This window comes from Pteropus alecto, unplaced genomic scaffold (assembly GCF_000325575.1).
Source record: "Pteropus alecto unplaced genomic scaffold, ASM32557v1 scaffold484, whole genome shotgun sequence".
NCBI classification, from domain to species: Eukaryota; Metazoa; Chordata; class Mammalia; order Chiroptera; family Pteropodidae; genus Pteropus; species Pteropus alecto.
The window spans coordinates 450,408-475,543 of record NW_006435778.1 but is presented as its reverse complement, the minus strand read 5'-3'; the positions used below and the strand labels follow the sequence as shown (position 1 = coordinate 475,543).

Sequence of the window (25,136 nt, the reverse complement as noted above, 5' to 3'; positions counted from 1 at the left end):
AAATGAACATTGTTCATGGGGACTTAACTCTCTTCCAGAACCAGGAAAGGTATGGTAGCCCCACCTTGAATACCCTGAGATCAAAGTGCTGTTATATAGCTTAGCTTTGGCCCACACCTGGCACAGAGTGGTGAACTTGAATAAAGCTCCTCTGTGAAACAGATGAGAAAGGGTAGTTTCTGTGAGAGCCTAAGGACACTTGTATGTAAAACCAGCTCACCTTGTCAAAGGGAATTCCATATTTCTTCAGCATTAAAGGAGAAATCAAGGTCATCTTATGGCGAAGGAAAGCCTCACAGCTTTGAGCACTTCCGGGGAAAAAGCCTGTTTTATTGAAAACAGGCACAGGTTAACACACGGCTCTGAAACTAAGCTCTGTAACCCTAGCGTCACTTTACACCTGTGCATCTGGTCTGGCCAATAAGAAGGATGAATCACCAGTGAGACCTCCATGGATCCTTCTAGTTTCAGGCCATTCTAAGATCCTCCAATGAGCCTCTGTCTCCCTTTCTTGTAGGCCATTACATGAGTTATCAAATTCTGTTCGGGGAATTGAGATGACCCAAGTGGCCTCTGCTCTTACAGAGCTTTGAAGCTACTTAGAAACTTTTCCCATTCACCAGTATATCCTTGGTCTTTTGTTAGTAACACATCTACTACAGAACAGACTATCCAAGCTCTCTTGAAATGGGCTCTCTAGAGGTATCAATCTATCAAAGTCCACTTAAAAGAATTCAAGCACAAAATAATTCAATGTTGACTTTTAATCTTTGGGTTTCTGGCAGAAGAATCAGACCAATATGACTGTTGTACTATCCTTGGCCAACTAAACCCATGATCGATAAAAAATGAGGCAAAGACAGTCTAAGAAGGAATTACTAAGCCCCTTCCCAGGACAAGGTGGAGAAAGACACTGGTTTTAGTTGCTCTACTAAGATAACCAAACAGGCAATCTAGCTCAACCCCCCATCTGCAGGCCTGAGGACAGCCACATGAGACTCTGACCACAGACACTTTAGAGCAATGAGCACGGCTCCTAGAAGGGTGTGACCCAGCTATGGAGGAGACACAGTACCTTTGGCGAGGCGCTCCAGCCGCTTCCCGTGCTCAGGGGGAACAGAGTACCTACAATCACATAAAAGCAATGGACGATGAGCAGAAGACAGTACAGGAGCTAAGGGGCTTGTTCCCCACTCTCAAAACAGCTCAAAGTACCAGGTTTTTCAACTTCCCCACTACAAAAACTAGAGAAGAATCTGGAGAAATGAAATACTAGACTGTTTCGGCAGAGAAGTGGAGCACCCACACAGAAGTGAGTTAATTTATTTCTTTTATATTCACTCTTTAACAAGACATGTATTTAATATTTACCATGAGCCAGGATTTACGGTATGTGCTCAATGTTGCTCTCCCTTATAATGTTAATGAAATGAAATAAAACAAAAATAAATGGAAGAAAGATGGCATTAAAGTGCTCCTGGCAGAGCCCGAGAGGTCTCACTGGGATAGCATAAAGGAAGAATGGAAAATAAGATAAATCCTATTTCCCCTTCATCTCCTTAATAGTTATACTGATTACCCAATAATTACTCCTCTGCCCAGTAGGTTATCTAGATACCATAGAAAATGCTCTTGAAAAAAAAAAAAAAAATTAAAAACTATGTAAGACTATTTAAACTTTTGCAAACCTGCTAAACTTTATATTCTGAAATTCAAAGTTAAGTCTATTTTAACCTTAATAATCAAGTCTAAAGATTATTCCACAACAAAAATCTTCTCATCCCAAATAGCTTCATTATGAAACAAAACAGATGAGGAGTTGAGGAAAATGTCTGTCACCTAAAGGACTTTGGGATCCATCAGGCAACCTTGCACAGAAGTCTCTGGAGGTCCCACTTCGGATGACCTAAACAGTGTATATAATAACCAGAAAACCTGCTCTCGACATGAGAATGGAAATCCAATTTCAGGGAACTTTGGAGTTAACTTGGTGAAGACACAAAAGCCACAATTACAGACTCTAGAAGTCTAGCCATCTAAGAAAGGAAATAGGACAGTAGTTAGGGGGTAATCACAGGCTCAAAAAAAAAAAAAACTTCTTCCCAAGATTAGAAATTGAAAAGTATTTGAAAGAAGAAAGGAAAACCCCTAGGAAAGGATGCAGCTGAAGATGCTGGGAAAGGTAATGAAAATGGATGTAGTTTCCATGACTCCCCATGACCCAGCCCATGCTGTTCCCTCTGGCCTCCTCACTCACTTCCATCCTGGTACGCAACACCCAAACCACTAAGAACTTCCTCCAGTTCACTAAAACATCATGCTCTCAACTTAGGATCTCTGCACATATTGTTCCAACTGCCTAGACACACTTCCCTCAGTTTCCCCTCTCCTGAACCCACCATTACCCCGCCCAGCTACGTCTTCCTCATTTGTTAGGTCTCAGCTTAATTGTCGCCTCTTCCAGGGAAGCCCTCTCTAATCCCCACATCACCCCTCATGCACCCTATCCATGTGGATCTACAGCACCCACTGTTTCCCATCAGAGCTTTCCTCACAGTGTTATATTCTCACACTTTCTATCTCCTGTCTGTGTGATGGTAGATACCCCATCTGTCTTATTCACTGCTGTTGAATAGCACCTTCTCTAAATACGAAGACTGAGTGATGGGTCAGCATAAGGAGAGAAAACAAAGCTTTGTCTCCCGAACTAGACTGAGAACATCCTGGAGAGCAGGAAGCATATGCCGAGTAGCCTTGCATCCCCTCTTGTGTTAAGCACACACTGCTGCTCACCAAATATTTTTTCCATGAGGAAAAGAAAGCTTTCTATCATCTGAAGGAGTGACTCCAGTCTTGGAAGTCTGCCTCTAAGAAATGCCTCAGGCCTGTTCAGAAAAAGAAATTAGAAAGCAGTAGGACAGCCTGGAATAGCCTCTGTGGCTCTCAGTCACTCAGCAAACTTATGCTTTCATACAGTGGTATTAAGTGCCCTGCCTTCTAAAGCCTTGCTACTCAAAAGGCACTCTGAGCACCGGAGTTATTACGACAGCATCTCATCAATTGAAAGTCTGTTTAAAATGTAAAATGCCAGTCCCACCCCAAGCATGCGTTTTAACAAGATCCGGAGGTGTCTCCTAAGCACATTAAAGCTGAGAAGCCCTGCTCCACCAGGAGAAGCCCCAGTACCAACTTCGGGCTGTCTTTACCAGGACTTTGGTTCTCCAAAGTGCAGGTAATTGATGCTGTATAAATCCATGTCTTCGGTGTGCCAGGCAAAAGATGTCTTCCACATGCCGAAGTACAGATATGGGGTGTTCACACCCTCAATGGTGATCCCACTCTCCTTTTCCACCAAGTCCAGGATTGTTTTCAGCCGACCAATATTCCACTCATCAACATGCTGCAAAAGGAAATGATAGTTCAGGACAAGTTATACTGAATATAAACTGAGGCTCTGAACCTACAAATCATAGAGTAGGTCTAGGTGAGTTGTCACCTTTAACGAAGATGTGGAATAATGTCAAAACAGCATGGACATGACAGGAAGACCACTCACTCACTTTTCACAGCCACCACTGGAACAGAAGCCATTATACCTCTGAAGGGCAAATACCACTCGGAGAACAGCACTACTATATCAAAGATAAATAAGGAGGTGATAGCCACCTGTTCTAAACCCCAGGAGGAAGAGTTGGAACTGAAGTTAAAGAAATTTAGGTCAAATTAAGGGGGAAAAAAAAAACCTCTTAAACCATAAAATATACAAAATAGGGGAAAATTAACTATACCAATTTATGTCCTTTCTAGCCCCAAATTCCCCTGAGCAATGTTTTCAGTAAAAAGTTTACTGAACTTGTGTTCATACAAATCCTTTTCCTGAGTTGAAAATGGTCAGCTGGGAGCCCACTTCTTACAGTGCGTTCTGGATTATGCCCTGCTTTTGTAGCTCCCCATCCCAGACCCTCATAGTATCTTCCTGCCATTTGTGTCTCTAAGCTTCACTTCCCACGACTCAAAATGACTGTGTCTCTAAGCTTCACTTCCCACGACTCCAAACTTGGAATCTATTTTTTAAATTCCTTCCTTCCAATAATTTACAAAACACTGAAATTAATCTGAGTGATAATCCCTGAAACAACCTACAGATTTTTAATCATCCAGAACAGCCCCAAGTATTCCTTCCTTACACCGTCTCTTGGGCTTTCTTTACGCCAAAAGCACTACATCCCCAAGGCATGCAATTCGTTAAGCTTTTGCTACAGAATCTTAAGGGTTCTGAAAATCTAAAATTTTTCTTCTGAAATATATTCTCCTTTCATTAGATTAGTCAGTGATCTTTTTTTCTGCAGAAACCACACTGCCTCTCCCCCAACAATTCATTTACTGTGATCCCACCCTTTCAAGAACTCATCAGCTACCACCCACGAACTATTCTAACAGCCCTTGCAAAGAATACCACATCATCCAATTCACATGTAGAGTGGGAGAAGTAAAATTCAGTCACATGCAAAAATACCCACAAACAAGTGAGCACAGCACATCGGCTGGTGGTGGATCATTCCTTTGTTCATCCACCCATTCAGCAAGTAGTTTTTAGGGGCCTACAAAATGCTGGTCAGATAAAAACGGCATGACATTACAAAATCACAAAAATGCTGCTGCAAAGTTTCCCGCGGGTCTCACCTTTTCATAGAGAGTGCCATTCACGTCTGCACCATAGATTGGGGGGTTGAATGTGAGATTTTTCCAGTATTTCCGTTCAAGCTCTTCAAACTCACTATAGCGTGGGGTACAGTACCTTTCAAAAGTAAAAGAAGTGTTAACCACTTTCAAGGACAAAATTCATTAGGCATTATGAACAGCACAAGACACAATCCCCTGGTTCCAGGTACAGCAAGATATTTCAAATGAATATGACATAACCTTAGTCTTTAAGGCTCCAATACACAGTAACTTCCTCAATATCCCTTCCATGAGCTCTAGGTCCAAGGAAGGTACTGTACATGAAGGTGTAAGCCCATCTTCCTTAAGAAGCACGGTATCTTCAACTCTTTCACGTGAATCTACTAAAACTACATCCTGCTAGAGTCAGGAGTGGCCTGGCCACCCAAGGAGAGAATAGGCTTCCAAAAATTGCGAGATCCAAGAACTGCAAATCCCTAAACAGTTGACCCTTGAACAACGCGGCTTTGAACTGAGCAGGTCCACTTACACACAGATTTTTTTCACTGAATACTGTAAATGTATTTTCTCTTCATTTTGATTTTCTTAATAACATTTTTTTCTCTAACTTACTTTATTGTTAAGAATACAATATACAATACACATAACATACAATATATGTGTTACTCAACTGTTTATGTTATTGGTAAGGCTTCTGGTCAACAGCAGGCTATTAGTAGTTAAATTTGGGGGAGTCAAAAGTTATATGCAGATTTTCGACTTTACTGCATGCGGTGGGGGTCAGCTCCCCTACTCCTGTATTATTCAAGGGTCAACTGTATATACACAGACGACCAAAACCCACCAGCCTGTGGAGGGCTAACTAAGCCCTGACACAGCACTCCCTTCCTTGCATTCATGTAAAGGAAGAGGTTCCCAAAGAGCCCACTGGTATTGTCCCCGCTACATTCCCAGCACTCAATGCAGTGGCTGACGTTCAACAAATAATAGTGCCTAAAAACAAAATATTTTAACAAAAACATAAAATATTCCTAAAATTATAAAAACAGATTTTGCATATCAAGTGTAATATTTAGGGAGATATATATTTTTATACACATGTACACACATATATACGTGTATATATAGTGTGCATATATATATATATACACACACACACATAAAAAGCCATTAAAAATATCTATGCTCTACTATAACTCAAATGGCAAAAAATACATGAATGGATAGAGTGGAAATGGAGCCGCAAAGACCAAAATGAAATGTATGGGGATAAGAGGATGAGTAAAGAAAAAAAAAAAATCCTACTTTAAATACCGCCTTACATTTTAATGTCAACCTAATGAATAATAAAGTTTTGAATTCTAAAGTTCCTTTGGAAATATAAATAACTCTTCTACCTCCAACTGATCTGCTTTATAAATTTAGATTTTACCTGCTGGGTTTTCTTAAAGCTGGCTGACTATGCAGATAGAAATCGAGGGAAAGAATTTGTTGTATTTTGGATGAAAAGAAAAGACGCAGACTGGTGAATTTAAAAAGAAAAGAGTTACTGTGAAAGAAGAAAAGGTCTACCATATGTTGCCAAGAAGAGACGACCGGCACAGGAGGCTGGGGCCTCTGGTGGAAGCCCATGCGAAACACAAAGCAGGTTGCTTGGCCCCAGTGCACAGCTAGAAATGAGACATAAAGGATGACACAGCCTTTCATCTACAGAGTACATCACACTTCCTCAACGTGCTTTTACATAAATTCTCTCATTAGACAGCAGGTTGGCCAGCAATAGATGTTTTAAGAGTAAGTTGTCAATAAAACTGGAAGACCATATTTAGAACTGTGATGAGCAAAAGGGAAAGAAGGCAAAGCGTAGAAATAGAAAGAGCGAGATCCGATGTGAGAGAAAGAGATGTTAAGGCGCGTGAAGTCAGGCCAAAAAACTGTGAAAACCGGCAAGCTACAGATCTAGCTCTGGGCTCCTTCACAGTGAAGGCACAGCACGTCTGACTGGCTGAAATAAGGCATGCGTAGATCAAAAAGACTCAGGAAAAAAAAAAAGCAATAAAGAGGGAAGAATTCTTGTGGAAACTGAAAATTAAGGAGTGGCACAGGAAGGGAGAAGATCCAAGGGAGAGGATTAAGAAGAAGCAGTGAGAGCTGACGAGGGAAAGACAAAATTCATTTGCTGGACATCTGAGGTCAAATGAGAGCTGTTAAAAACAGTAGAGAAAAATGACTGAAAATAGCAGGCCTAAACAAAGAAAGACATTTCTAACAGAGATGGGAATGTACAGTAAATGCAGAATGGAGCGAGAAAAAAATAGTAACCAGCTTGGTAGTTTATTCACATTATGTTAATGTCAAAATGAAAAAGAGATAGCAGCCTGATGGGTAGTGAGATTTAAGGCATAATTAAAGACAGAAAACCCCTGAAAGAAGAGATTAAACTAGTAAGGCCACTTTGGGATAAGCAGGTAGCATCGATACATCTGGCAAAAAATCCTTTTGAACCAACTCCAACTTTCTCCTTTGCAAATCTGCAACTTACCAGAGTCAGAAAATGATTCTACTTTTCATGGAAAAACAATGAGATTACTTTATGGCAAGTTTACACTGTGACACATAACTGAGAAAGGAAAATGCATCCATAAAAAGGTCAGAAAGGGAGACAGAAGGTAGCGCTGAGGAAACTGGTCTTCAGTAGGCCAGTAGCAGTCTTGCAGAGAGCTGAGGATGAGATGTTAGGTACCAGACACTATGACAGATAAAGGAAGAAACACATTTTCACTCACTTATCACTATTGGCTATCTTGCGGAACTCTCGAACAGTCATGGCTTTCTTCTGTATGTTGTACTGAGTGAAGAGGCCAGACTGCCCAGTCACGAGCTGCTGGATAGGAGCAGGAACGACCAGATCATCAATATCATCATAGGATGCTCGAGGCTTCCACTCCTTTGGAGGAACGACCTGTAGGGAACACAAGAAACAACGAGAAAGATCAGAAACTATCAAGCCGGTGAGCATCCAGGACATTTGTGGGCTGTTATCCAACCTAACAGTCAATTTTACTAGGAACTTACTTTAACCATGCTCACCCAAACACAGCAAGTCACACTGTCATGCTAACTTTGATCCAGTTCTGCCACGAACTAGCTGCCTAGTTGCCATGCCCTAAGGTAAGTAATACTTGTTCGCAGCCCCAGTATCTTATCTGGATACCAAGAAGGGAGGTTGAAGAGTTGATTCTCTCTCAGCCTAACAGAAAGTCCACATAGGAAGCCAGGTGACTGTCAGTGCTGGCTGAGAGTGAAATGAGAACAAGAGAAGTTGGATGGCACAAGCACTCAATGACAGATAAAAACACTCAAGCACCATTTCCACAGAGGAAGCATCATAGCAAGTGACCCTGAGACAATGGCTTTTTCCCCTCCCTTTTAAAGACTGAAAGCAGCTCTCTTCCTATCTAAAAGAGAGATGCTTCAGATGTTAACGAAAGGAATTAACTTGCAAATAGGACAGCACACACTCAGCTCTTCACCTTGCCTGGCTTTCAATAAAACTCAGTTCTTCCAGCCTTCACTTAGGAAGTCTTACTGCTGCCCTGTCACAAAAGCCATGCTGAAAGCCCACCCCTCACCTTGGCCAGGCCAGCCCGATGAGCTCCTTGGGATTCAATGTAGGCAATGTATCGACTAAAGTTCCGGAACTCCTCCATAGTTGGATAAAAGGTCATTATCCGAGCACTGGGATTCAGGGTTTCAGATTCGGAAGCCATTTTATCTCCTTTTTGAGGTCGCTTTGGTCAGGCAGGAATCTGAAGGAATACATTAAGAGTATAAAATTATACAAAATATAATTAAAGTTAAATGCTAGAAATGTCAGTTCTGAAAACAGTAAAAGATGATGTAGAAATCATGAAGAAGCATTAAGACCTCACACCTGGAATGCCTCTAGATAAGTTATCTAAATGAACTAGAAATACGGATAGAAAAGGCTATGTTTAAAAGAACCCGAGGTATCAAAATTGCAGGTATTCAAAACTCATTTAAATGGAGATACTGTTTCAGCTCAAAAAAGGGAAATTGTAATTGATTGTTGGTCCTATCTAACAATACAGCTGCTCTGCCCATATTTTACCCTTATCTTTTCACGTTGCTCTTATTGACACATTGCTAATTGCTTCTCAGATTATTAAACATAATATACTACAATCCAATTTAAAAAGCAACCTATGGGCTCCCTTATATGGCAGAGCTTTAAAACAGGATTCTGTATTCCTGAGTAAAGTTATTTGGTTACAAGATTATAAAGTTTATGGGTTAAAAAGTACTCTGATATTAGTAGCATGAGTTATAATTTTTAAAACCCTAAAGTGAAATTGTTCTCATACCTAAACCAAAATGCAGTTTCAGCAGTACTTAATGTAAGGTCAAGCTAGAGACTAGTTCAAATGCACTGTACCCAGAACTCAAAGGACAAAATTTAAACAGGCAATAAACTGGCAATACAGGGCAAACTTCATAACTGACTAAAAGGGAAATAAACACTTTGTTTTTAGATGAGGCCTCCAGCTCAGTGGGTACATTCCTATTACCAGGTACCACAATAACCTATTTTAACTAAGAACCAAACATACCAGCTAAAAGGAACCAATTTAGAAGCAAAAACGTATGTCCCTTCCTCTAGGAAACTCTAGAACTCTCCCAATCTGGGCCCCAAAGCCATGGCACTTCAGCTCCAAGAGTGCCCTTCAAAGGTGGAGAGTTCGGAAGGGAGGAAACTGCCTCCAATCTACCAACTATCTAATGATATACTGGGAATACTGCATAGAGCAAAACTGCCTAAGAAAGAAGACAGCCTCCCCCGCCACAACACACACACACACACACACCCCACCCCATCCCCACCCCACCCCCAATCCTCCATTTCACCAAAAATAAAGTGTGTTCCTGGCCAGGAACTTTTCATGCACTTTGAGAAAACTTTGCATGGCAGGTATATTGTTATTCATATTTTACATACCGGGTAATTTGCCCACAGTTCTGTAATGCCCTCCCGGTGCTCCTTCCATTACTGTGTGCTGCCTATACATCATAATCTCCACCTAGACTAAGCCCTTTACAAGGGCAGATTCAAGTGTGGAGGAACTTGACGTTTAATTTTGAAGACCCTCTTTTTAAAAAAGAATACAAAATATCTTACTTTTGCAAATTTTATCAAAGATACAATCATGTGAAGAGCGTTAGTGCCCAAGCCCAGTGTTAAGGTCCATCGCCTCTGGCCTTATTCATCTTTGCATGCCTAGAACCTAGAACAATACCAGGCACAGAGTAGGCGCTCAGTAACTGTTGAATAACTTATTTCCTCGGCCTCACCTCAGTTGCTCATTCCTTTTCTTCGACCTTAGAATGCCCTTCCCCCAATCTAGTCACTGGGGAAAGCTCCTGTTCCCTGACACCTTCCTTCTCCTATCTAGCTAGCATCAAAGCCTAGTGGCTTAAGAGCACCGGCTCTGGAGTCAAAGAAACTCTGAATACAGACCCGGTCTCTGCCATTTACTAGCTGTGTGACCTTGGCTGTGTGAGTTGTCAGAGCCTCAGTTTCTCCACCTGTAAGATGGGGATCCCAACCTCATTGCTGGCAGAGTTGCTGTGATTAACTCAGATGATGCAAGCGAAACGCTAAGCACTAGGCCCGGTACTTAATCACTCAATAGAAGTAGCTATTGTTAACAACCATTTCAAACTCCCGCCCCCTCCGTTCACAGCGGCTCCCACCGGTATCTCTCCCAAGGCAGCCCCCAGCTCCCAAGGTCCCTGAACCTCACCGGGTAAAGGTGCGGCCCCTCCCGGCCCCGCTGCCCAGGCGAGTGGGGCCCGGCCGCAGGAAGAAAATAAGGCCCAGTAGACCCGCCCCCCTTCCCCGACGTCCATTGGCCATAAGTAATTGGAAAAGACCAATATCAGGACCCATTTTAGAATCACCCGCTTCCATTGGCTGAGAACCGTGCCCATCACTTACCGCTGGTGTCACCCCCCCCTCCCCCACAAGAGCTCACGGTCAAGGCCACATCAGCCACACACCTAAAAGATTCCAAAACCCTATGGTTCTCACCTAAACCCCACCGTCCCGGCAGGCCTAAGACCCAGCTTCTGCTGTCGCCACTAACCGATCTTACTGCTTTTCCATCTCGCGAAGGACAAAACTCCGCCTCCTCTAAAGTCGGCCTCCGCGCAGCCGCACAGTGCCCTACAAGAGTCAACCAATCCGAGGGCCGCTATCAGTCTTCAAACAACCAATGAGGACGCGCTGCAGTCGCCCCAAAGTCTGGGCTTATCAATTTGCTCAGCCTATGAGCGTCGGCTCGGGCTGTTGCCAGGAGGAAACGCTGTACCACCCGGACCGCGGCCACTGAGCGTCTAGGCTGAATCGCGGAGCTGGCCAATCATAGACAGGCCTTTGGCCGCCCGTAACTAATCAAGATAGAAAGAGGCGAGTGCCTAGAAATGGGATGGTTGGGAAGGGTAAGGGCGATGAGGTTATTGCAGGATACTTCTAACGACTGGGTGGGGCAGAGCATTTTGGGGGTGAGTATGACCCGTGCCCAAGGTAGAAGTGTGCTGGGGGGGGCCCTTAGGGGCAGCTTCCGAGGTCAAGGAGTTTCTGATAAAGTGACCAACTTGTCCCAGACTGTCTCCGTTTTTAAAACGGAAAGATCATATCCTTGGGAACCCCCTCACTCGCTGGCAAACGGGGACATTTCTTGAAGAAAACAGTTCCTGAATGGGAAGGAGCTCTGCGGGTCATTAGGACAGGTCCTGATGGGAGATGTCCTTAGAGTCATTAAGAAGCAGTTCCTCAGTGAGCAAGGATTTGGGGGTCATTAGGAGCAGCTCTTGGGAAGGAGATCCTGGGAGTCATTAGACGCACTTCTGGGGGATGAGGGGGGCTCCTAGAAGTCATTAGGAGCAGTTCCTGAGACGTAGTGAGTCGCCTTAATTAAAGAGCTCCCAAATTGTCAAGGGCGATGGGGGAAGGAGACCTATGGAACACTCCGATAGGTCAAATAGAAAAGTAGAATAACCAAAGCCAGAGTCATAAAAAATATATAAAATTACCCATACATGACTAATGCTGTAGTGTACTGGAAAGAGATTTGGAGTCAGATTTGTGTTCCATACCAGTGCTCCTCTGTGCCTAGGATTTCCCATCAGTAAAATGGAATAGATAATACTAGGCTTGCAGGATTGTTATGTAGATGAGTTAATATATGTTGGGGGGAAAGGATGGTATTATATACAATGGTACGAACGTGGACCAATCATGATATATCTCCTGGGGCTGGGCACATGCTTCCCTCACCTTCCCCCCGCAAAACAGAATTCTGTTTAAAAGACAAGAGAATGACCATTTGGTAAGCAACCAATAGTCTTTCGCAATAGTAATGTTTTTTTCATTGACCTAGTAAAAGCTCACCAAATTACTCCAAGTGTGAAGGATCCAACTTGAATGATACATAATGAGAAAAATCACCCCAAATCATGCCATAGAATTTACCACTGTCCTTGCTGCAGCTCACCTCACCAATTTCACTGTCCTGGACGTGGATGCAATTACTAGTACTGCTGTCACTACCAACTACTCCATGAATTTGATCTTGTTACATTTCCTCCTACCCTAGAGGATTTTCCAAGATTGCTGCTACTTTGTATCACTAGCTTTCAATTGGTAATAGGTGGAACCAAGATAAATTGTCTTGATATCCTCTGGTTTCTCTGACCAGTTTATCTTAGTCATTTTTTAAGCTGATCTTTCCCACTCTTTTAAGTGTTGATGTTCAAAGCAAAACTAATCTCTGGTGAAGTCAAAGTTATGGTTATCTTTGGGTAGGGAACAGGGAATGATGAGGGGCCAGGGTAGCATAAATAATGCTTCTGGGGGTGTTGGTAATATTTTATGTCTTAATCTGGATAGTGGTTATTAACACTAATGTGTTCACATTGTAAAAATTCTTTGAGCATATAAATTGTGCATAACATTCAATGTACATGATACCTTAATTTTTAAAATTAAATTTAAAAATTGTTTTTAATTTTTTTTAAAGAAAGAAAATCATTTTTTTGGAGCATGGCAATGGAGTCTATGAAGCCACCCCAGGAGCTGGAGCTGTAGTATCTCCTCTTATTCCACTTCATGTTGAATAAAGGCTGTATCTTAAATTAAAAAAGGGAAGGAAGGAGCGAGGGAGGGAGGGGAGAGAGGGAGGAGGAAGGGAGGGAGGGAGAGAAGAAAATCATGATGCCCTTATGGCTGCATCCTTTGCCTTCTCTCATTCTACAAACTCCTTAAGTGTTTTTGGTTTCACAACTCACTAGCAGTACGACCTAGGGCAAATTAATTTCTCCAATCCTCAGTTATATAATAACTAAAACTGGAACTTCCCCTTTCTTCGTTGTAAGAATTGAATGAGATAATGCAGGTAAAGCACTTTGAAGTTGAATTGGCATGTAGTAAATGCTTAGTAAGTGTTAGCTAGGTGATGATGATGATGGTAATGATATAAAGCACTTAGCATAAAGCCTGAAAAAAAGCTCAATACACTTTCACTCTGAGGCTTCACTCATATGTGCACACTGATGACATCCATTCTATACTCCAGCACGATCTCCTCCCTTGAGTTCAGATCCATATATCCTCCTATATCTAGATCCCTCCCCCTAGGTGTCCTACGAGTACCTAAAACTCACATACCCAGTAAAACAAATCTCTTTGCCCCATAAATGACTCCACTTCCTAGGTTTCCTATCTTAGTTAGTGCGGCAGCCATCGACCCACTGCCTAAGCCAGAAACCAGTATGCAACTAGAGACTCCTTCATGGGTCAATTACCTCACCCTGTACAGTTCCACAAAGTAAATGTTTTACAAGTTCATGTTTGTTTACATGTCCATCTCCTTCCACTAGACAAAAATCTCTCAAGAGTACCATGTCAGTCTTATTGGTAGTATCATTTAGAAAGATGTTCCATTGCCAGAAATAGAACCCGAGCAACGGTGGCTTAAACAAACATAAAGTTATTTTTCTCATGTATTAAGTCTGAAGGGGAGTATCTACTGGCATTGGCTCAGTGTTCAACAAAGGCATCAAAGATACAGGTTCCTTCCATCTTTCTCTATCATACTTTAAACCCTAGGTTTGGCCCTCACATGTGTACCTCATGGTTATAGGGTGATTGCTGTAGCTCCAGACATCCTGTCTAAATTCATGGATTTGAGGAAGAAAGGGACCACATCAGCAGCACCTGTTCCTCCTACCAGACCCAGCAAGAAGTTGCCCAGAATCTGCCCACCCTTCAGTAATGAGTGGAACAGTACTTTTCCTGCCCTCATCGTGTTTACCATCTAATGAGGGAGACAGACATGAAACACATGCTCAGGCAAATAAATAAAATCACAGTTGTGCTTACCACAAAGGAAAAAAAAAGGGCGAGAACTTTAAGAGTGATTTGCTAGTAATGGCAGTAGAATTTGGAGGTAAAACTCTGTCATGGCATAAAGTTCATGCCATGTTCCTAGCTTGAGGATTCTTTCCTAGAACTTCCCTTTATCCAGCATCCAGCACAATGCCTAACACATAGTATTATCTCAGTAATAATAATGGCAATATTATTAGCTTTAAAGTTAACTACATTTGCTGAGACTTTATTATGTTTCAAACACTATGCTAAATGCTTGATATACACAAAAGTTTTTTACATTGTCATTAGCATTTTTCTTTTTATAAAAACACTTTTATTGATGTATAACTTACATACCATAAAATTCACCCATTTTAAGAGTATAATGAAATGATTTTAATAAATTTACCGAGTCATGCAACCATTACCCAATCCAGTTTTAGAACATTTCCATCACCTCAGTAAAACCTGCCACATCAATAAGATCCCTCATGCCCAGTTACCAATCACTCTCTGTCCCTACTCTTAGCAGCAGACAACCATTCATCCACTCATCTACTTTCTGTCTATATAGATATGCCTTTTCTGGACATTTCATATTAACAGAACCACACATTATGTGCTCTTTTGTGTCTGGCTTTTTTCACTTAGCATAATTTTTTTGAGATTCATCCATGTTGTAGCATGCATTGGTATTTTTTTTTTTTTTAATGTTGAATAGTCTCCCATTGTAGTATTGATTGACATTTGGGTTGTTTCCAGTTTTTGGCTATTATGTATAGGGCTTCTATCAACATTTATGTGCAAGTCTTTTGTTAATGTTTGTTTTCAATACTCTAGGGTAGCTAACTAGGAGTAGAATTTGTGTTGTCTGGTAATTTGTTTACCTTTTTAAGAAACTGTCAAACTGTTTTCCGAAGTGGCTGTACCATTTTATGTTCCCATCAACAACAAAGGAAGATTCCCATTTCTTCCTATCTTTGCCAACATTTGTTATTGTCTGTCTTTCTGATTATAGCCATTCTAGTAGGTGTGAAGTGGTATCTCATTGGGGTTTTAATTTGCATTTCTCTAATGACTAATGATGTTGAGAATCTTTTTATATGTTTATTAGCCATTTATATATCTTCTTTGGTGAAATGTCTATTCAAATCTTTTGTCAATTTTTTAATTGGGTTGTTTATCTTAATATTGAGTTGTAAGAGCCCTTTAGATATTCTGGATACAAGTCCTTTATCAGATATAAGCTTTGTAAATATTATCTCTCATTCTGTGGCTTGTCTTTTCATTTTAATAGTGTCTTTTGAGTGCAAGAGTTTTTAATTTTGATGAAGTCCAACTTATCAGTTTTTTTCTTTATGAATTGTGCCTTTGGTGCATTGACATTAACATTTATATAGTTCTGCTCTGCCTCCAAAATATATCCAGAATCCAGCACTTCCCTCCACCTCCATTGTCACCACCCTGGTCCACGCCACCATCATCTATAAACCAGTGAGGATAATTCTCCCTGCTTCTGCCCTTGCAATCTCAACACAATAGGGCTATTCTTTAATACTAGAAGCCAGATCATGTTACTCCTCTTAAAACCATCAAATGACTTCCATCTCATTCTGGATAGAAGCCAAGTCCTTATAATGACCTATAATCTTCCCTTACCTCCTCCCTGTATAACCTCCCCCACCCCTCCACACACATATTCCTCCAGTTCTCCATTCCTCCATGTCTGAATGGCTTGCTCCCCCACCTCCTTGATGGCTTTGCTGACATATATCACCTCAGTGAAACCCTTCCCTAACCAACAATATATGCTTTATTTTTCTATTTAACTGTTTAACTCTCCCCTTTAGAATGTCTCCTTCATGAGGCCAGGGCTGTGTTTTGTTCACTACTATCCTCATCGCTTAGGACAGACTGGCTCTTTGTATGAGCTCACTAAATACTTGTCGAGTGAATGAATGATAGTCCTTAATTCCATCCTCACAATGAACTTTTGAAGAAGGTATCATTACTGTCTCCATTTTATAGTTGAGGAAACTGGGATGCAAGAAGGTTAAGTAACTTGAAATGAACAATGGACCTGAGGATGCTTTTTGAATAAACAAATGAATGATGAACTGAATGAGTAAATGAACAGGAAGGATTGCCTTTGTATACTAATGAAGCCTTTCATCTTCACCTCTGGATCAATCACATTCCAACCCTTGTCTGGGGCACTAGTGCCTGAAATATTTTTCTCTGGACCTTTGGGAGGCTCTGGGCAAAGGGCCTGACATGGGCTGCCCAGAAAAGAAGCCCTGATCCCTAAGCATCAGGAACACATTAATACAGCCTGACCTGCTCAGCTCGAGTCACTGAGGGGTTTCTGCAGCCAGGTTAGTCCACGTAAATAGAAAGAGAATTCAGCCTTGAAGATGAGGTCAACTGGAAAGATCAGGGCCTTCTAGCCTATGAAATATAAAAATACACATTAAAAAAATGCTTAGAGACACATACCCACAAACACTCTGGATTCCTTTGTTTAATAAAAACATAATTTTTCTTTCTAGCTATGATTTAGTCTCCTGCTCTGGGGAGGATGGCTCAGTGTGACAGGAAAAGGTGTAAAAAGCCTTGGTGAGCAGCATCAACAGATGCCCTATGGGCCACTTCTGCATCACATTCAGTCCTTTCTCCTTTGCTTCTGCCACCTGTTCTGCTGGGTTTTTGTTTTGTTTTTATCTCAGGCACCAAAATATCTTTATCTCAAAACTAAATCTCTTTCATTCTTTAAGACTTGACTCAAACTCTACCCATTTGTGCATTCTTTTAAGGATTTAAAAATAGGCATCTGTTTTGTGCTGACTCTAGGGATACAGAGATCAAGACAACTCTATCTCTCTACTTGGACAATTACAGGCACCTCAAACTCAGCAAAAGCAAACTCTTGGTTCTCCCCTAAATCTGCTCCTCATCAGTGTCCCTCACTGCAGTAAAGGCATCCGTATCTATCTGGGTGTGCAGTCATTCTTGATTCTTCTCTCTTGTAGGAGAAGAGGCCCACATCCAAGCCTATTGGCCTTACTCTCAAAACTACATCCTGAATTCTACTCTTCTTACCTCCCCTGTCGTTAGCATCTCACCTCAGGCCACAGCACCTTTCACCTGGACCACTGCAAACATTGTCCCTCCAATCGGTTCTCCAAACAGCAGCCAGAGTGATCTTTCTAAAAAGTGAATCTGAATTCATCACTCTATTGAAAACTCTTTAAAAGCTTCCTGTACTCTTGCCTTTTGAGCCATGCTTCTCTTGCTCAGGCCTGTTTCTGTGTCTGGAAGTGTACTTTCCCTTCTAATAAGGCTTTTCTGATGTTAAATGAATGAATAAATGAATGAATGAATGAATAAAAGCTTCTTGTACTCTCACTGTGAATCCCCAGTCCCTTGCCCCTGCCCACTCTCCACCCCATCCTGCCCTATGCTTCCTTTGCTCTCTGGGCTCCAGCCATGCTAACCTTCATTCTGTTTTCCTCAAAGGAGCTATGCTCTCTCTCTTGCCTCAGGGCTTCTAGTAAAGACCACTTCTCTCTAACTCGCAAACTAGTGGGGGTCCTGCTGCCCTCATTGCATTAGGCACTTGTCTTGCAGAGCATCTATGAGTTTGTAAATTATGTGTAAAATTTCTGTGACTAATGTCTGTTTCCTACAGAATAAACCTCTAAGCGGAGGGACTTTGATTTTCCACCATTGAATCCCATTGCCCTATACAATGTCTGGTTCATAGTAAGTACTCAATAAACATTCCTGGAAACGTTTGTGGAAAGAATGGATAAACAAAGCCACATGGACTGCAGTTTGTATAGTAGTTAAGCATTCAGGCTCTGAAGTCACACAGGTCCAGGTTCAAATCTAGTTTCTGTTCCTTTCCTAGCTGGGTGACTTAGGGTGAGTTGCTTGACCACTCCAGACCTTTGGGTCTTCAGCTGCAAAGGGAGATAATACAAGCTAGTAGATAAAGGGAAGGGGGGTGAGTGGAGGTAGATAGGGGTAAAAGAGATCAAATACTTAGTGACATAAGGAAATCTAACTTTGGATGGTGAAGATGCAATGCAATATATATAACAAATTGTTGAATTGTATCCTTGAGACTTATTTGATTTTATTAACCAATGACACCCCAATACTTTTAAGAAAAAATAAATTTAAAAAATAAATAAAAATAAAAAGGACTTCTGAGTTTCAAAAAAAAAAAAATACAAGCTACTACTCAGGGCTGTTGAGGGAATTAAATTTTTACAATGTAGGTAAAGCACATGTCACACTTAAGTGCTTAGTGATGCTAGCAGGTATTACAATACGTAATAGGTGTATTTGTTGGATTTAAATCTTTAGGACTACATAGGAGCTCAGACGGAAGTAACTGCAGAGAATGCCCTGAAAATGTGCCAGAGAGGAGGCTGGAAAGGGCCATCCCTGGAACGGAGTCTGGGACACAAGGCCTTTCGGGGGAGATTGAGGAGCACCTCAGTTCTGAGGCCAAAAACCTCCCTTCGGGTCAAAGTCCAGACAAAGTCCTGGGTGACCCTTATTTATTTAAAATAAAAATGTTGCTTGGGAAATCTCCATTTGAGCCATTCCTACCATTGGTGTGGGGGATGGGGAAAAAAAGCAGCACATCAGGGAAAGGTTGGTCTGGTGTGGTGGATGCAGACCCCTTCTTAGTTAAGGTGGTTGTAGAGGTGGGAAGTCCCTCTTAGAGCTGAGTAGGATGTGTGCTCAGGGTGGAAGCAAAAGGCGGGCATCCTTAAAAGAGATGGGAGTGGAGATTCTGAAGACTGAGAGTTCTGGCAGCCCCAGCCATAATTCCTCCCGACAATCAGATTTACCTCTTGCTTTAGGGCCAGGCCAAACACCTCCTTTTTGATCCATTTAGCAAACATTTATTGAGTCTCACTTTGGGCTAGACTAGGCTGGGAGAAACGACTAAGACATGTTCCTTGCCTTCAAGAAGTTCACAGTCCAGTGGAGGAGACAGAAAAAAAAATCAAACCATAATTATAATGTCAATTTACATTTCATTTCTGCACTGCAGCCTGGATCATTCCCCCCCCGCCCCCCGCCGCCCCCATTTTAGTGTGTGAACAGCTGAAGAAGCAAGAATAATTATTTCAGCACAGTGCTATGGTTACTGGACCAACACAGCTGGATGTGAGACTGTCTGGTGGAGTGTGGGCGAGGAAGGGGCTAAGATGGGATTCCCAGAGGATTTGGTCTTGGACGAGGTGGGCCAGGAAGGACACCAAGGCATGTGCAGCCACAGCATGATGTGCTTTTCTACCACTGACACATTCTTATGAAAAAAGTACCTGTCAGAGGTAGCAAACTAGAAACTGCATTTTAAATAGAAAGCATCACCACCTGGAAAATTATTGCTGACATTTTTGTGCAAATCTTTGCCAGCACTTCTCCAGTTTTAATGCTCATACAAATGCTTTAAGGCAGGGGTCCCCAACGCATGGGCCATGCATCGGTACCAGTCTGTGGCCTGTTAGGAACTGGGCCACATAGCAGGAGGTAAGTGGTGGGTGAGAGAGCAAAGCTTCATCTGTAGTTGCAGCTGCTCCCCAGCACTAGCATCACCGCCTCAACTCCATCTCAGATCATTAGGCATTAGATTCTCATAGGAGCACCGGTCCCTGGTGACAAAAAGGTTGGGGACTGCTGCTGTCAAAATACAAATTCTGATTCAGGTCTGGGGTGGGGCCTGCGTTTCTTTGTTTCTAAAATGCTCCCAGCTGATACTGATACTGATGGCCTCCAAATTCACTTGAGCATGGCTGTAGACAATATAGGAGTGTGTGTACATTTTGGGTTGTTCCCAACTTTTCAGTATTATGAACTATGCTGCAGTGACTCTTTGTCCATAGATTTTTAAAATATTTGTCCACTTGTTTCCTGTATATACATTTCTAAAAGTATGTCACCGAGTCAAAGGTAAAGCGTATTTTAAGGCTTTTAATACATACTGCAATTTTTCCTCCAAAAAGGTAGAACGAGCACAGATCACCACTAGCAGTATGAGTGCCCAATTCCCCACACCAGTATTAACACATAACTTTTGCCGATTTGATAAACAATAGTACCTGATCATTTTTTTCAATTTGCATTTCTTTGATTAATAATGAGGCTGAGTATCTTCCATATTTTCATGGAATTTGTGTATCATTTTTGTAAATTGCCTATTTGTATCCATGCCCATTTTTCTATTAGGGTGTTTACTTTTATTCTTATTGGTTTGAAAGCAGCTTTATCTAGCAGAGATTTAACCCTTTGCTTGTAACAAATGTTAAGCATGGTATGCTTAAGAAAATGCTTTAGATCAGGCTGGGATAAAGGGTTCAAGGAGAGATGGGCCAAGTGACCTAGAAGAGCATGACAGGTTTAAAGTTCCAGGCTGTCAGCACTACGGATGTTGAGAGGCTGTGCTCAGCTTCCTTGTTACATTACAGCTCATTCTGGAAACTGGGATGGCTGCACACATCAGACAGTGCATCCTCCCATCCAGCAGGGCTGGATGAGCACAGCTTACTTCGATCCCAAGGCTTCCTTTAGACTCCAACCAGCTTTTCTTTATAACACACATTCTTCAGATATGTTATTGTCAATTTTATCAAGGTATAACAACCAAAATTGAGGGAGGGGTATTTTCCAAAAAGAATCTAATGTCCATTTGGAAGAAAAACAGGGGAGCAGCACTAATTAATTTTGAAAAACTAAAAAGATAATGATGAGGGGACTAGCTGTGTCAGCTAATAAAATGAAACCAAAAAATTAAATGAGTAGACGAGACACATGAATGAAACAGACCTGAGGCCCAGAAGTAGACTGTACTCATAACAACTTCTTATGTGACAAAAAGGTGGCATCACAGACCAGTGCAGAGAGGAGGGTGATCTAATAAATAATTTGGCAGAAGAAAAAAATTTAGACACTCACATTAACCATACAGTAAAATATTTTTTAAAATAAGATTTCCAAAAGATAGTAAGCAAATGGAATCAGATTGATGGAGAACTCAGAACTGAGAAAACCACAGCCCAAGATACCTGAGTCAAAAGAAGCCTGGACAGGTTTTAAGCTCTGAGTCTACAAATCAAAAAGTGTGCGATGGAGCAAACATTAGGGTAAGTTGATAAAGCAACCCATTAGCAGTCTCAACGGTTACCCTCCTTCTTCTTTAACAGTTTCTGGGGAAACTTTTTTTTTTTTTAATAAAGACAGCCATACCAGACAAAATTAAAACTGAGATAAGTGTAAAAGAAAAATATTTTCAGACCTACAAGAACCAGGATGTTTGCAACGCTATGTGGAAATATTTCGTAAGGAAAAGACTAACATGCTGCACGAGAAACGGCGGCAGCTGAGTGTGATCCAGAAATGAAGGGAAGAAAAAATTAGATTTGAAATTGATGCTTGAAAGATTTTTTGAAAACATGCAATTAAAATGCTGTTTATTGGTTTTCAATTTTTAGAACAAAAGAATTAACTATAGTAATAGGAAGGAAAGTATTATTAACCTCGACATTGTGAAATAACAAAAAATGGTAGCTGGAGTGGAGAGAGCAGATCAAGGAAAGTGAGCTAATTTTCTCATTCTTCATAGAAGATAATCAATCGATACTGCCTAAGTTGATAAATCAAGAAACAGATGTTTAAATATATTGTCACAAAGGAGCTCCAGAATTATTAAAAGTAATACTATATCTAACAAAACCAGGAGGTACAGGAAGGAGATCATACAAATTGACTAAATCCCACACATTTTATTGTGAGGAGTCACCAGCCACCACTGACTCAGGTGCAACTTATTGAGATACGATGCCCACGACCTGAGGAACTAAAATCAGAAGCTCCAGGGAATAAAACGAGTTGGGAAGAGGAGAAAGGAAAGATAACCCTTTTTTTTTATCCTTCAAGACTGTTTGAATTATTTTTACCTATTTTATTAGGTGCATCCATATCTTTTAAATAAAAAAGCTATATTGATAACTATGAAATTATGGCATATCTGCAGCAGCTTTAAAAATGAGGTGCTGACATGGAGAGAAACTTACAATAAACTTAAATGGAAAGGGTAATTTCCAGAAGGATATGAATAACATGATTCTAGTTGTATAAAAAAATAAAGTTTATATACATTTGTATATTCGTAGCAAATGCCCAGAAGGGTATATAAATTGTTGTGACTCCCTCCAGGGAGCTGGGGGACACAGAGGGAATGGGGACTTTAACACTTCTATCCTATTTGTAAGATTTTTGTTGTTTTTTAAAACACGGAAGTATTAATTGTATAATTTTTTAAATTATACAATTTGAAAAAAATTAAAGTACTATTAATTCTTTACAAGAAATTAGGAAAATTACAAAGAAAAAAATCACCCCAACTTACAACTCTTGGTGTATTTTTCTCTCAATGCATCTGTTTCCAGCTATTGGCAACAGGCGGACCTAGGAGTCAGAGCGAGTCCACCACACCCCAGTTGAGAGCCTCAAGTTACTCAGCCCTAATGTTCAGCCTTCCCCATCTCAATAAATGGCAAGTTCATCCTTCTAATTGCTCAGGCCAAAACTGGAGTCAACCTTGACTCCTCTTTCTCTGATTCAGTCCATAAGCAAATCCTTAGTTCCACTTCCAAGATATAACCAGTATCTGGCCACTTCTCGCCACACCTGTGTATCTCCCCTAGCGCTCCCCAAGGTCTGGGTGTTGATCTCCATTTCTCCTCTGACCTCGTCATCCACTATTCTCATGCCTTGCTCTGGCCACCCTAGTAATCAAACCTTCCCCATGTGCCTGATACCTCCTATTCTAATCACCCCCTCCTCGTGGCATTTATCACTTTCCAACAAACTATGTATGTTTATTTTTCATATGCATTATATTTCAGTCTACTAGAGTATAACTACCACAAGGTCAGTTCATTGATGTGACTCCTACATAGCAAATGCTCATTAAGTATGTTGAATGAGTGCAGGAGACCTCATTTTCTCATCTGCAAAACGGGCATAATAGGACTCATTCTGTACACTGGTATGAGGACATGAAAAAAATATTTCAAATTAGTTGCTCAGCAGGGCCACCTAACCTCACGTAGGATGGTCAAGGATGGCTCTTGAAGGAAATATTTCAGTAGAGACGAATGAGCAGGAGTTAGCCAGCTGAGAGGTGGAGGACAATGCTCCAGAATAGCTTGTGATAAGGAATGGAGCTGAGAGAGGATACGGTGAGGCAGGAACAAAACTTAAAAGGAAACTGTCATGGCTGGAGGTAAGGGGGTGAAGGGCAAGGAGGGAAGGAGAGGTTGCAGAGGCAGGTCTTGCAGTCTCAGAAACCTGTGGAGTTTGGGCTGACTGAGTGCTTGGCAGGGTCTCATCAGGACAGTGAGATGGTCCTGTCTGCTAACAGGAAGAAATTACTCTGGCTGCAATGCTGAGAATGGGTTGGCTGGGGCAGGTAGACCAGGTAGAAGGCATGGCTGCAGTCCAGACACGACGGGGTAACCTAGGACAGAACAGTGGAAATGCAGAGAATTAAACAAGTATGAGTGAGAAGAGGCTGAATGGGCAGGGTTTGATTATTTAAAGGTGGTGATAAGAAAGAGATGCCTGATTGGGAAACGGGGTGGACAGGGTGCCATACACTATACTATGATTGGGGGTCCTGGAGAAGTGAGTTTAGAGGTGGGGATGGGATGAGAGTGAAGGGGGAGCATGGCTGACACCAGAGATTGGAAAAAGGGCAGGGACTCTGGAGCAGACATAACCAGGTATGGGTCCCAGCTCTGGCACTTACTTAACCTGGGTAGCCTGTCCTCTCACCTGTGAGAGGAAAAGGTCTGCTCTGCTGGGTTGCTCTGAGGCTTAGTGATCATGTCCATAAGGCACTGTGTGCAGACCCTGCCTGGTGCAGTTCTGATGCTTTTGTTCCGCAAATGACAGTGACATATCTCTCTCTCTTGGAAATATTCAATGGTTCGTTCTTTTATGTAGCTAACAATTATTCAAATTAAATACTATCAAGAATAATGCAATGATGGTATTGTTTTTCTGAACAAATAGAAATATGCCAGGCAGTAAATGAGGTGCTAGGAAAACCAAAAAGGGCCCTAATCTCAGGCCTTGGTCACTCAGCCCAAGGGGACAGATGCCAACACTGGAGTATAGTGAGGGCTGCGATGGTGGCGGCCCAGCATGCTGCAGAGGTACTTCACCTGACAGGGATACTTACATCTCTTTCACAATCAATTCAAAGTCCTCAGCTGGTTCCAGCCTATGTTTCTAGCCCACGTCTCCTTACCCATCATGCTGCACTCCTTGTGGCTTCTATTTGCACTGTTTCATACATCCAGGCTTTTGTACAAGTTGCTCTCTCCATTGGAAATCTTTTCTTACCTTTGAAAAGTAACCACTACTCACCTTACGAAACATTCAGATTCAGCTAACGTCACCTCCTCCAGGAAGCTTTCCCTGGAGGTCAGGTGCTGCCTCAGTGTACCCACAGCACCTCTGTGTCGGGCTCATCATGACACTCTATAGTCTGGTCAGTGCCGACTTGAGTTTCTCTTTCCCACTTGTTCTGGGTCTCATTCGTCTATGTCCCCAGAAGTCCCATGGTTTGACAACCTGGTAGGACTTGTCTGATCACTAGTGGAGAGGCCACACCAACGTCCAGTACCCACATTGCAAGAACTGTATGTATGCTGATACATAAGGGTGTGTACACTCCCAGCGCAGGGATCTGGGTCCAATGTGCGGTGCTCTTTACAGGTGCCAGTGGCTCAGTCTTCAGGGTTTGTAACTGCTCCTCTCTGAGAGTGGGCACCATGCCACGAGAGCTGGTCTTGTCACAAATACTCTGGACAGCCTGTCTCTTTAGGAATGGGAAATATCCAGAACTTACCCCTAGGTATTAACTTATAGGGTCTAGACTCTGATTCCAGAAAGAGCTGAGACAGAGGCCCAG

General features: G+C 41.8%; 1 protein-coding gene across 5 annotated transcripts in view; it reads right to left on the bottom strand.

Annotated features, from left to right (window-relative positions):
* Nucleotides 1–10,975, bottom strand: part of KDM4A (lysine demethylase 4A) — a 38,738-nt gene extending 27,763 nt beyond the window's left edge. The window contains exons 1-7 of one of the 5 annotated variants that reach the window (XM_025046438.1): nucleotides 10,848–10,975; nucleotides 8,316–8,492; nucleotides 7,470–7,645; nucleotides 4,684–4,798; nucleotides 3,207–3,400; nucleotides 1,076–1,125; nucleotides 221–324 (exon numbers count right to left, since the gene is read on the bottom strand). In XM_025046438.1, coding sequence (XP_024902206.1) covers nucleotides 221–324; nucleotides 1,076–1,125; nucleotides 3,207–3,400; nucleotides 4,684–4,798; nucleotides 7,470–7,645; nucleotides 8,316–8,453 — 777 coding nt within the window. In that variant the 5' untranslated portion in view covers nucleotides 8,454–8,492; nucleotides 10,848–10,975. Of the gene's footprint in view, nucleotides 1–220; nucleotides 325–1,075; nucleotides 1,126–3,206; nucleotides 3,401–4,683; nucleotides 4,799–7,469; nucleotides 7,646–8,315; nucleotides 8,493–9,880; nucleotides 9,987–10,505; nucleotides 10,604–10,792 lie in introns of those variants that run through there. The other 4 variants (XM_025046436.1, XM_025046437.1, XM_025046439.1 and 1 more) reach the window with 4 other exon arrangements.
* Between the last annotated feature and the right edge of the window lie 14,161 nt (nucleotides 10,976–25,136).